The sequence below is a fragment of the Ipomoea nil genome, unplaced genomic scaffold, assembly GCF_001879475.1.
Source record: "Ipomoea nil cultivar Tokyo-kokei standard unplaced genomic scaffold, Asagao_1.1 scaffold2826, whole genome shotgun sequence".
In the NCBI taxonomy this organism is placed as follows: domain Eukaryota; kingdom Viridiplantae; phylum Streptophyta; class Magnoliopsida; order Solanales; family Convolvulaceae; genus Ipomoea; species Ipomoea nil.
In genome coordinates this window covers 3,424,066-3,437,729 of record NW_017619254.1, presented here as the reverse complement: position 1 = coordinate 3,437,729, position 13,664 = coordinate 3,424,066, and the positions used below count along the sequence as shown (strand labels likewise).

The 13,664-nt window shown below is 35.0% G+C and overlaps 1 protein-coding gene across 1 annotated transcript; it reads left to right on the top strand.

Moving 5' to 3' along the window:
- The first annotated feature begins 5,709 nt into the window (after window positions 1–5,709).
- Window positions 5,710–6,678, top strand: LOC109158761. The gene has a single exon (XM_019306658.1). It carries the CDS (start codon window positions 5,710–5,712, stop codon window positions 6,676–6,678), a length of 969 nt encoding a protein of 322 aa, XP_019162203.1.
- Window positions 6,679–13,664: the final 6,986 nt, after the last annotated feature.

The window sequence follows — 13,664 nt, the reverse complement described above, 5'->3', positions numbered from 1 at the left end:
TTGATAGTGATTCAACATTTCAACTAATGACTACGACATGTAGTTTGAAGTGTTCTTCCCAATTACGTGTTTTGAAACTGAATCAAACTATATCTCATCATTCTTACTAAAGGTTTTTTTTTTTTTTCCTTCTTTTCCTAAAGAAGTTGTAGCTTTAAAGAAGTTGAAAAACTTATTGTGATAAACTTGTAAGTTTGAGAACTAAAACTGATAATGCTTCAAACTCAAAAAAAATTTTGGTGAAATTTACTCTAGATAATATTATGTAAGTGATTTATATATATTCTAATTTAAAAAAAATTGAACTTAATTTTAATTAATCTATAACGCTGAGAAATATAATGGTTTATTGGACAAATTGAACTATTGAGAGTTGTGACATCGCAAAAGATTTCTTGTCATCACATGACTAAGTGAATCTGTCTTAGACAGCCTTTAGACCTTAACAATGCAGGCTAAAACAAGGGAGTACAGTTAAGATGATAAGAAGCAAACAACCATGATATCATTTCTATACCTTCCCAAGACAGGCTAAAACAAAAGTGTAAGATGATCAGAAGCAAACAACTATGCTTTGATTTCTTTATTGTGATTGAAAAGTTATTTGAACTTTTCTAAATTTCGTGTCAATATTTCTCTATTTTGAAAAAAAAAAGTAATTTGTTTAATTCTTATTAATACTTTATGACATATACACATATACTTTTGTTGAGACAATCATAATTAAATTGGTTAGACTATTAGTTTGGTAATTACAATCTTTTAATTCCAATTCAGTCTATTAAGTTTCATGGTTTGAATCGCTCAGTTATGAACAACTTAAACTGATTTACCTTTTTGTATTTTGTCATTGGCTAAGGTCATAAGACAATTCTCAATACTTTTGTTTTCTTCTGCTTATATATATACCCGTTGTTTTTAGCCATTACTTTCACTAAAAATGTACTGTCATTATGATCTTTTAACACTTTAAACTTAATTAGGATCTAATTAATATTGTATTATTAATTATTATTAAAAAAAATATTGTTTTTATTGTTATTTTATTTTATTTTAAAGAAAGTTTCTTTATCCGCTAAAAATGAGCTGTCGCCATAGTCCGTCCAGTTTCCTAGATAAGCCACATGCCCATAAACTTCCCATTTTCTTAAAATAGTTAAAAAGAAAGGGAGAGTTTCTGAGAAATAAAAGCATAAGTTGCATAGTTAATGCGAAGGCAGTGTTTGACCACAGTCATACTTTGACTCTTGATTTTTTATTAAGTTTATTTATTTATGCTCAACTTTGTTACTACGCCGACACGTGTCGGCTCCATTATTATGGTCTTATAACTGTTGCACAGATTTTTTATTATTTATTTTTAAAGTTGTGTGAGCTTATAAAATTGACACCTTCTTCTTTCATTTGTTTGGTACCACAGTGCCACAGTCCACAGACAATAACACAATACCGCATTTTTTTATTCCACTTTTACACAATTAAAAAGAAAATGAAAATAAAACTTGAGCCAGCATATTAATGTTTTTTTTTTTATTTGAGCCGACCACCTATGAGTTAACCTATACGGCTATACTGGTTTATCTCATTGTGATTCTTTATCAGCTAAAGTCACTAGACGCAATTACACAGTGCACATTCTCGAATGATTGTTGCGGGTTTCCTCGTCACCCAAAATAATAAGAAAATAAAAATAAAGCATGAGTCCGCTTATTGACCTTCTTAGTTTAAGTTGGTCCGTTATTAACAACGATTTAGATTGATTTATTTTATTGTGATTTTTTTTTTTAGAGTCACAAAATAAAATTTACCTAATTTATATCCTCATATAGTGGCCGAGAGTCTTTCTGGACTAAAAGAAATTTGATATTTTTCATGTGAAGTGTTGAACACTCGACTATGTATTAAGATATTAACAATCTCATCTGTCATAAGTAGACACAAATGTCAATATGCAAGGACCACCCGTGAAGTTGTCAAAGGCGATGCATGTCTTCATATTAGCTCACTTGCCATTTTATTTTACTTTTTTTTTTTCCAATATTCTTTGGCTTGACTCCTCTCTCACTCGTTTTTCTCGAGATTAATGAAGTTAATTGTGTCACCTAAGGTGATAACTCCAGGTTAGATAATCACCGAAAGATGTGAAATTTCTTGATATTTCCCGATTTTAATAAGGTTTCATATTTCATTGCAAAACAGAAATATATAGTATAGTTCTAACCAAATTGATTAAATAATTGACATAAGAATCACAAAAATTTCTATTTCTCCGTGGTAACTGTTTATTGATCTTTTGGTAATAAATATATATACAAACTTTTATCTACACATCAAATGAAAACATGTAAGTATATATAAATACAGATTTGGGTGTATCATATGTAAATAACGTGACAGGTATGAGGAGGGGATATGCCCTCTGAAGCCTCCACTCCATTATCATTCTTGTTCGGGGTTGAGGGAGTTGATGCTGTATGATTTAAAATGTCAATTTAAAATAAAAGGATAAAATTAAAACGTTTAGAAATTGGTCTATATTTTAAAATTCTCATATAGAAATTCTTTGTTTTACTTTTGTCAAAAAATCGCTTACAACTCGTTCAATTTGATCACGAAATCAAATCAGACCCAAGCTATGGTCAGGATTAATGATGAATAATACTCCATATTATTCATAGAGTATCATAATTTTTTGGTGTGTGCGTGGGGGTGGGGGTTACATGCATGATAAACAAATTGAGAAACTACCTTCTTTATTTTTTAATAATATTAAAAACACATGAATTTTTGTATAGCTGTATTAACATTTTATAAATGTTTTTTGGAACTTTATTTAATTAATTTACGGTAAAATTAATTAGTTAACGAGTATAAATATTATAAGTTATGAAACTTGTGCTTTTATATATATATATATATATATATATATATATATATATATATGATAAAAATTTGTTATAACTATTATTGAGAGTTGAGATTATGATATTGTAATGTGAAATTATAATGTTTGAATAAGTCTAACGATCTAATTAATAATAATCAATTTATTACCGAATGAAATCTAATATTAACTAATAGGTTAACTATTTTACCAAACATGGCTATAGTAACTTAGCACAAGGGTTAAGCCATTCCAAGCACAACGCAAAAAGGATTAAAAACTCAACATGAGATAGTAGAATAAGACAAATTATATTGTGAATTATGATCCACGTTGTAAAGTAGACGACTGATATATTTTAAATTTTAGTATACTAATGTCCATTTTTAAAAACGAATATACAATATACTAAAAATGAGTCATACAATATGGACCATAATCCATAGAGAAAAGGGTCAAATAGACCCCTAAACTTTACCCTAAAGGTCAATTAGCCCCCTAAACTTTAAAAAAAAGTCAATTAAACACTCAAACATGTTAAATTTGGTCAATGAAGCCCAAAAACCGGTAAATAACAGGCCATTTTAATTTCGGCGACGAAATCCGGCCACCGGTGACAGATTCCGGCGACCGGCGAATTTTTCCGGCGGCCGGCGAGATTTTCCGGCCGTCCGGTCGTCTTCTCCGGTGGAAGACGGCCGAAAAATCTCGTCGGTCGCCGGAATCTGTCACCAGTGGCCGGATTACGTCGCCGGAATTAAAATGACCTGTAATAACAGGTCATTTATCGGTTTTTGGGCTTCATTGACCAAATTTAACATGTTTGAGTGTTTAATTGGCCTTTTTTAAAGTTTAGGGGGCTAATTGACCTTTAGGGTAAAGTTTAGGGGTCTATTTGACCCTTTTCTCTAATCCATATTATAACAATTGGTAAAGTAAGAACATACCAAGTCAATACAAATATATAAGTTGTACAAGGCTAATCGTCATTCTCTTATTAGTCTTTATACAAATTATATCAAAATTTATAAATATCGAGCACTCATTAGACATATACTTAAAAGCATCTCAATAGGAATTTTGGCTCAGTTTTTGAGGAGATTTAATCTAAAATGAAAAAGAGAGTTGTGTTCGAGAGAGAAGATTTGGATTGTTGTAGGAGTGCTGATTTTTGTTCCCTGAAATGGACCTCACAAACTGAAACAAAAAAAATGTAGCAAGTGTGTGTTAAGTGCACCAGCCGCACCTAGTGGGCGCGTGTATTACATTAATTGTTTTTTTTTTTCCTTCCTTCCACTTCCCTACTTGGATTCTAAAAAAATATGCAAGATCTTAGACTATTGAAAATGCTCTAACATGTATTAATTTCTAACACCCTCAAATAAAAGGAAAAAAAAAAATGTAGCAAGTAGCAAGATATTTAATCACCAAACCAAACAAATTAAAAAAAAAAAAAAAAGATTGATTTGGGTTTAATTGTGAGGAATAATAAATTCCAAAAATGAAATCTATGATTGCACATTTGTATAAAGCAGAGAAGAAAATAATAAAAAAAAATCTCCTACCGGCACTAAATTACTAATTTTCCTCCCTCCCATTCTGCATCTGTAGCTGTATTCACATTTCCATTTCATCCCCACTCACTCACTCACACGCTCTGTCTTTTCCCGTTTTCTTTCTCTCTCCTCTTTTTCGCATATACACACACACACACACACACACACACACACACACTGTCTCTCTCTCTTCTTTCTCTCTCTTCTCATCGCACCAGTCTCCACCAGTTCATCACAAGCTTATCTTCTCTCCGTCTTCCTCCTCCTAGATTTGCCGTCTTTCATTGGATTCCCGCTCCGAAACCGCGTTTCGGAAAGTGTGCTGGATTTTCACCGTGTTGCGTGGCCGGAGGGGAGCGGGAGCTTCCGGTCCGGTGATTCGTCGGCGGCTCCGACGGACAGAATGCGAATTCGGTTTCTCGGTTGTTGGAGCGCTCGGCCTTCTCTTCTGCGTGGTTCGAGTCGGGGAATGGAGATTTAGCTTTCGTTAAAGCTTCTTTATTTTTTTCTTCTTCTTCTATTTATTTGTGTAATCAAGTGAACGGAACGGTTCCACATTGCGGCGGATAGCTGAGGATTCTGCTTTAGGAGCTAGGAGTTGTTTGAGGTGAAATTTGCTGCCCTAAGTTCAGGTACTTGTGGAAAAGTAAAGTGTAGTGTATTTTTGCTCCTTCGGATGCTTTTCTTGTGGCTATTTCCTGCACTTCCTCTTTCTGATTTCCGCATCTCGAATACATACATTGTTCTAGTATTTAAAGTGAGATTAGAGCTATGAAAAGGAGAGCATTGAAGGACTCCTAATTGCAATTTTGGTTTGGCCACTGATTATGAGGTTTGGGGTCTGGATTTGAGTGGCCAAATTCTACTTTATCGTTCTATTTCTTTTTTAAGCAAGGATTCCAAAAGGAAAAGGTCCCGGATATAATTTGCGACTTTGCAACGGCTTAAAGCATTGGCTGCTTCGACTCGCTTTGTTTATCTGGAGAATACTTCTTTTGTGATACAGTTACCGTTCTATTTGGCATTCAGAATCAGATTCGTCAACGAACATTCTGATTTTGGAAGAAAGTGAGGTGTGACTGTGAAGCTTCTGTGTTAGTTGATATAATAATAGGTATTCTGGTCAGGTTTTCAATCCTGTTACCATTCTGGATCCAAGAATTTTCCTGGATAAGTTAATAATTTGGTGGTTCCATTGTGGTAACTTTGTGGGCGATCCACATTGACTGGGACTGTTACTGGTTGGTGTTTGGATATTGTGAAGCGTCGATGGGGCTTCTTGGAGGTCTGTCGATGCTTCTTGTGATATGGTTGTTCTGGTTGCCGCAATTAGGCAGTGCTCAGTTGTCTGGTTCTGCTCTGGCAGCTGCACGGTCTCTGGATGCACTTCTCCAAGATTATGCTTATCAAGCATTTGGTCGACGACCCAAAACTGGGGTGGTATACGGGGGAAGTGTCCCCTCGAATTTGACAGGGATTAAGGTTTCTGCATTGAGGCTTAGGAGTGGCAGCTTAAGGAGTAAAGGTGTCACCTATAACGAGTTTGAAATACCTGTTGAAGTTATAGTGCACCCTTATGTTAAGAGGCTTGTCTTGGTCTATCAAAACTTGGGCAATTTGTCTATGAAGTATTATCCTTTATCTGGGTACATGTATTTAGCTCCCGTTCTTGGTCTTCTTGCTTATGATGCAACAAACCTGTCAGCCACGAACTTGCAGGAGTGGAATATTACGGCATCTGATAAGCCCATCTCTATAAGGTTTCCAGACGTGAAATCAGTGCCTGGTGGATCTACTGCAAAGTGTGTTTCAATTGATTTAAAAGGTTCTGTTAATTTCAGCAATGTGTTATCCGACAACATATGCACAACGTTCCAGCAGGGCCATTTCTCTATTGTGGTCGAGTCCATTGCTCCTTCTCCTGCCCCAGTGTTTCCTCCACCACCGCCACCAGCAGGAGCGCCAAAACAAGCACAGGCACCAAGTTCCGAGGGTAAGAAATCCAAAAAGGTTGGGATCATAGTTGGGTCGGTGGTAGGAGGATTGGCACTGTTGGTTCTGTTAGCGTTTCTTATAGTCTGGGTGTGCAAGTACAAACGCAAGAAGAAAATGCAACAGATGGAAAGGGCTTCGGAGGTCGGGGAAGCATTGCAAATGACCAGGGTTGGAAGCACGAAAGCGCCTGCTGCTACTGTAACAAGAACTCAACCAACACTCGAGACCGAATACATGCCCTAGCCTGTGAAATTTGTACAAAACCCACCTCGTCCGTTCACATTCAAGTGCCCTAGTCTGTCTGTCCAATTTGTACAACCCGCCTCCTTGTCTATTCACATTCAAGTTTCATTCACACAGTTGAATTCTTCTTCTAAGTGTCCATTCTGTTGGTTTATTCATTTTTTGTTAGGTTTCAGTAGTAGTGATGTGGGTATTACAGGGTTATTGTGTAAATAATCATCTGTTACCTTTCACATTGTGAGGATTCGTTGTGTGCATTAGGCTCTACCCCAGATTGACTATATATTTGTGATCATTTTTACTGTCCCATTGAAAACCAATAAAATTTGTTATTTTCTATGTTGCAATATCAATATCAATATCAATCCTTGTTTCCAGCCTCAAGCTGTTCTTCATTTGTTGATAGAATTGAAAATTGTGTGTTAAAGTTTAAATGATAATTGGACTGTATATTTTATTTATTTATGTATATTATTTGGGTGAATTTGTTTGTATATTTTATTTATTTATGTATATTATTTGGGTGAATTTGTTTGCAGAATGCTGAATTCTTTCATATGATTTAGCCACTTATTTATCCCAGGTAAATTATTACTGTTTGATTGTTTTACTGTTTAGATTGTTCAGTGATGGTGGTAGGATTCGCAATCTTTTTTTTTTTTTTTTTTTTTTTTTTTTTTGGGAGGGGGGGTTGGATTAAGACAGGCTAATTTAATAAAGAAAATAATGGTGTGTGTTGTGTGAAGAGTTGGAATGGTAGGCATGTGTTGGGTCGTGCACCCCAGAAAGCGAAACAAGAACATTACGACGTGGGATGCAAGATGTAAACTTAACTGTTTGTGGAATGATTTTGAACAAAAAGAATAGGGTTGAAAATGAGCCGACCGAACTTCAATTGTTTCACATTATTAATTACAGGGAGAAAAAGGAGGACATGGAATCATCAGTATGATTGAAGTTGGGCTTGGGATGAAAAGTAGTGCCAGTTATTGTGTGGTTTAAAGAGGCAAATTATACCATACACGAGGGTCTACCAGGCATTGTAAATCCAGGTCAAAAAATAACTTTCAGATTCTGTGTTTATAGTTGACACATTCTATATTTACAGTTGATAATTTTTGTACCTATAACTATCATATTATGTGTCACCAATATCAAGTGACTTTGTTACAATATAGTACCTATTCATATTTCTTTCTCAACCTACTGAAACACAAATGGTCAATGTCCCCTACACTAGGGTTCTAACTTTACTACTTACTCTGTTATGCGAGGTCTTTGGCGGCAATTACATCTCATTCATAAGATAATGATGCCAACTTTAATAAAAGAGTTATTTATTAAACATTGAATCAACAATGTCGGTGGAGTCAGACAATAATATTGAACCAACAATCTTGTTTGATTCCTATTCACCAAAAACGAAGGCTGTCTACTCAAGAATTAATAATAGGGGATTAGGGGTGGTGTTTCTAAAGTGGCAAAGTTGATTTTGCATGATGGAGTCTAATCAAGAACATATCACTATAGGAGATGAGACGGTGGAGATGTGAGTTCTGACAAAGAAGGCAAGAAGAAGAAAAACAGTATTGTTCACATGCAGGCATGAATGATGAATCTAGACTCACTCTCCTGGTCCTGCCTTCTTCTAAACTACACTCACTGCAGTCATAATCGACTTAGGCTGTGATTCAGAAGATACAGTATTAAAGGCATGTAGACACCACAAGAGACGACATTGATTGATATTTTCCAATTTCCAGGTGGTCCTTGGGAGAGTATAGGAACACACTGTTTGTCCTATTATGCTGTAGTAATTAAATGAGCAAAACCTCTGCCCACACCTGGCTTCCTAATGCCTTCAATTCTCCTCACTCCCCACCTATTATAAATGCATACATACATACATACATACTTCCTGACAAATAAAAACCGCAACCGTAACGAAAACAGGTATTACCTCTTCCACCAAGACAAAACTAGGTGGTGGGGGGTTTCAATCATTTGTAATGAAGCTGGTATGACTGCATCATTATAGTCATTGAAGGAGAACTGGAGTTTTTTGAAATTGCAGTGACTGTAAATCGTCATCATTATTGAGTAAAAGAATGTCATGACTTTTTTGTTACAATGCTTGGAAGCACAGACCAAAACCACAAAGCAAAACACAAGAGATGGACATTATAGGTGTTTGCCCACAATTTCAGCAACCAAGAATAGTGGAGAACTTTTTATTTCTAAACACCCCGTTTGTAAAGCTACCTGTGGCATCAGAACACAAACATGTAAGATTTCTGCTAATGAACATGTACACACATGCATACAGTAAAAATTTCGCCCCACCCACCCAAAATATATATATATATATATATATATATATATATATATATATATATATATATATATATATATATATATATATATATATATATATATATATATGTGTGTGTGTGTGTGTATTCAAATGAGGATAAGTATCTTATAGAGGACTGTGAGGACAGATGTAGTGTGTGCCATTAGCCGGTATGTCGTGTGCATGGCCGAGTGTAGTTGTGTGCCACAGTTTGTATGTCGCGTGCTAGATTTGTTAATTTATAGAGCCTGGGTTCGAAACCTGATGTTTACATTTATTCTAGTGTGCCATTATGTATTAATTTGTGTGCCAGGTATTAATTTGTTGTGTGCCCATTATTTGTCCTCACAGTCCTCTATATATTGTTGTCCTCATTTGAACTCAACCCTATATATATATATATATATATATATATATATATATATATATATATATGTATGTATACACAACCCACTGTTGAGTGTTAGACTGTTAACCATTAAAATCTAGAATTGCCCAATTGTGTGATCACCTATTACTGCTAAAAGTGACAAACAAATTCATCATGAAACTTGTTTGTTAGATCAAGTTATTGAAGGATTTGCATCAGAAATTCTTTCAAGAAAAAGTAGAGATCAATTAATGGTTCCAAAATTATTTAAAAAAAAAAAAAATTCCACATAATACCCATTAAGAAATGAAGACTGATAGTATAATATGCATTTGATGATCACTTCTAGCAGAAACAGGTCATCAAAAATTGGGGAACTCTAGCTAATGTATAAGGCTTGAGTCCTGTTAAATAACATTTCATTCTAATGCATAAACACATGAATATCTTTGAAGTTGAATCAGAATATAGAATTCTTAAAGCATGCTACATATATAAAACCTACTTGACTGGATGAAATGTTACTACTAAAATCAGTTAAGAATACATCTCAAATGTATCCAAACAACACCAGTTTCAGGTCAAAAATAAATTGCTAATTTCATGGAACATCTCTGCCTTTTTCAGTTTGCAGAATACCCCTGTTTTGGTCATAAAATAGGGTCCTATTGCTAGCATTCCACCCCTTTCAACCACCACCTACCAGGCTACTATGGTGTTCACTCTCCCATATGCAATTGAGAGTAATATTGTACTCTAAACATTATTTTCAAAATTCAAAGATGTCCATGGGAAAAACCATTTTTAACCCAAAAAGGAGAAAAATCACAATCACTGAACCCCAATAACCAAGCACCACCACCTCCACAAAAATCAAGAACAAAATAATAAATCAGCATTACAATCCTAGATACGCACCCTAAAACTTCACACCCTCACAAATCAGTAACAGAAGTCCCAACTTCACACCCTATTAAATGTTTTCCAAATCCATCTAAAACAAAATTATGTCCATTTGCAAAACCAATGCGACATTTCATTACTTAGGCAAGTGGAAGAAGATAAACAAAATAAAGTATTACAAAAAAAAAAAAAAAAAAAAAAAAAAAAAGAACGAAAATGGTATTTAAGGCAATGAAGATTCTGGCAGTGTGCTGACAAATGAAGAAGAAAGAAGCAGCAAAAGCGGGAAGGGAAAAAAGTGACAGAGAGAGTCAACTATGGTCTATGGTAGTCTCTCTCTCTCTCTCAATAGTGCATATTTCATCATATGACAGATAATAACAGAGAGTAACATGCTTCACCATACAAGGCAAAGGGTCCAGCACAAGATGTGTATTTATCAACTGCATGGTATCATGCGAAGTTGGAGCAAGCTATAGAGGGGTACAAAAAACACACAGGAAATCCATAGTAGGAAAGGGATCAATGATTTATATATAATTTCTCTATTTATTAAAGATATGGGTAAATGCGGGTAGGTGAAACTTCACATCAATCAATTTCCACCCATCCAAAATCACTAAATTAATTTTGCAAATTTGACAGCTCTAACCACAGGAAATGTTTTTTTTTTTTTTTTTTTTTTTTTTTTAAATTGTTAATGGACGGGGGCACCCGGGGCGCACTAGTTGCGACACAGGAAATGTTTAATTTGAGCCTGCATACACCATCCTTATTTAATTCACACTGGATGACTGAGTGGAGCATTTAGATTTTTTTCCTTGATGAAAAATCAACAATTTCTTGTATTTCAAGAGAGCTAAGAATCCATTAAAAATACCTTACCTATACATCCTCTCCCGATTAATCGGCGCCTAGGCGCTAGGCGCCATTGCGCCGCCGCGAGGAACGGCCTCCGCAGCCGGCCGCCTAGACCGCCTAACCGGCCGGTTCGGCGCTATAATTTTTTTTTTTGTTTTTTGTTTTTTTTTTTTTAATGTTGAAAAAGTTTCGGAAGGCATAACTTTTGACTCGGTTGTCCGTTTTGGACAATTTTTTTTTCAAATCGCGTATTTTTTCGAGATCTGTCCACCGCTAGTCCACTAATTTCTCAAAAAAATGCTTCTTTAGCTCTTAATTTTAGTTTTTTATGTATTTAGATGGTTTAAACAATCTTTTGAACACTTTTACAACTACTTTCGTAAATAATTTCTAAGAAATAACTATGGAAACCTTATGTTTTATTACTAAATTTTAAAAATTTTTAATTTTTAATTTTATTTTTAATTAACAAAAAATTAAAATAAAAAATTAAAATAAAAAATAAAAAATCGGCGCCTAGGGGGCGCCTAGCGTGTTTTGCAACATTGCTAATAATTGAAATTAATTTTGTGGAAGATACAAGAAATAATGACTTACCTTTGATTTCTGTTGATTGTTGGGTAACATTTGATTGTCTTACAAGTTCAAAAGCACAGAAAGCATGCCTTTTAAATTTCAAGTGTTATCATGCTACAGAAGTCCTAACTCATGCTACGAAGATAATATTTACTTAACTGGGATAATAACTTGACATTCCCTTTCGACCACAAGCTGAATACATGTGATTATATTCTAAACATCACTTTCAAGCAAAAAGTGGTTAAGAGCCAAGTAGGGGTAATCTCACAATAATGCTGTCTACCAAGACTACTCTACCTCAACTGAGCATATCACCACCACCATAATTTGTATGACAAATCAACACCAGCAGCCCAAATTTCACAAGATAAAAATCTCTTCAAATTTTTATTATTTTCCAAAAAGCTTTCTATTTTTTTTTTTCAATAATTAAAGGGCATACTTGTCACATAATAGTGCAGTAGATAATATTCAAGCTTCACCATAGTGATACATTTTGTCATGCTGGATTTTGTATGTGCTTATCTTTGAACTCTAACAGGTTTGTTTAAAGTTGAAAACCCACAAGGGATGCCATGCAAGTAACTGAAGTTCTACGCTAATGGACTTGAGATTTTAGAATGACTTACATAATTTTTCCAATTATTAGATTATATGGGTGTAAGCAGGTAGGTGAAATTTCATGGTGAGCCATCTTCTGGATCAAAATTCACATAAAAATTTCCACATTTTGCAGCTATACACGCAGCAGGATTTGAATCCTATAAATCAATACTACAAAAATTCAATTCAAATTAGGCAGGTGAAATTTCATGGTGAGCCATCTTCTGGATCAAAATTCACCTAAAACTTTCAACATTTTGCAGCTATACACGCAGGATTTGAATCCTATAAATCAATGCTACAAAAATTCTATTCAAATTAGGCAGGTGAAATTTCATGGTGAGCCATTCTCTGGATCAAAATTCACCTAAAAAATTCTACATTTTGCAGCTATACACGCAGGATTTGAATCCTTAAAATCAATGCTACAAAAATTCAATTCAAATTAGGCTGAAGTATCAGTGCAATGTCCTCATTGCTGCGGGTAATAGTGATTAATAAAGCTCAGCTTTTACAAAACCAACCAAATAAAGACTGGCGCAACCTGAATGCCAATTAATTTAAGTCCTAAACTTTGACGGTTTGACCACATGAATAATACTTAGAATTTTATCTTCATTTGCATCTAAGAAACATATACGGCTTAACGGACAAGAGATAAATTAGGGCAGAGAAACGAATTACCAGAGAGAAGACGGAAGCTAATCGGAGGAAGGAGCAGAGAGCATCTCCACGAGCTTCTTGTCCCGCCTTTCCATCGCTACATCCCACACGTCATTCCCGATGTGCTTAGGCTGTAACGTTTACCGATCACATAAATCAGCAAATAAATAAACAAATCAAGCAGAATTAAATTCAAATGAACAATCTTCGGATGAAGAAAAAACAATAGAAGGAAGAGAAGAATTGCAAAATGTAATGAAGAAAAGTACCCGGCCATGGTAGGCTTTGTGGACAAAGTATTGGATATTGCCGGCAACGCAAAGCATACCGGCGATAATTCCCAACGGCAGCGCCGCCTCCAACCAAACAAGCGCCATTTCCTCAGCCTTCGGTTTCCCCCCTCGAGTTTTCCAGTACCAGTTCGAAAACGCACAGCAAATCAGCAGAGACGAATTGAGACAGTGGAGATTGGAGAAGAAGATGCTTTCAGAGTTTCGATTTGGTTTTTCAAAAAAAAAGTAGTTCCGATTTGGTTTTCTGAAGATTGGGCTTTACTATTGGGCCAATTGACTGTGGGCTGTAGCCCAAATTTACTTCTTTCCACTTTTTTTTTTTTTTTCTCTGGGTCTAACTTTCTTGGGACGTTATGCCATG

What these genes read in the sequence shown, in the direction of transcription:
- LOC109158761 (XM_019306658.1), top strand. Translation starts at nt 5,710, where the DNA reads ATGGGGCTTCTTGGAGGTCTGTCGATGCTTCTTGTGATATGGTTGTTC.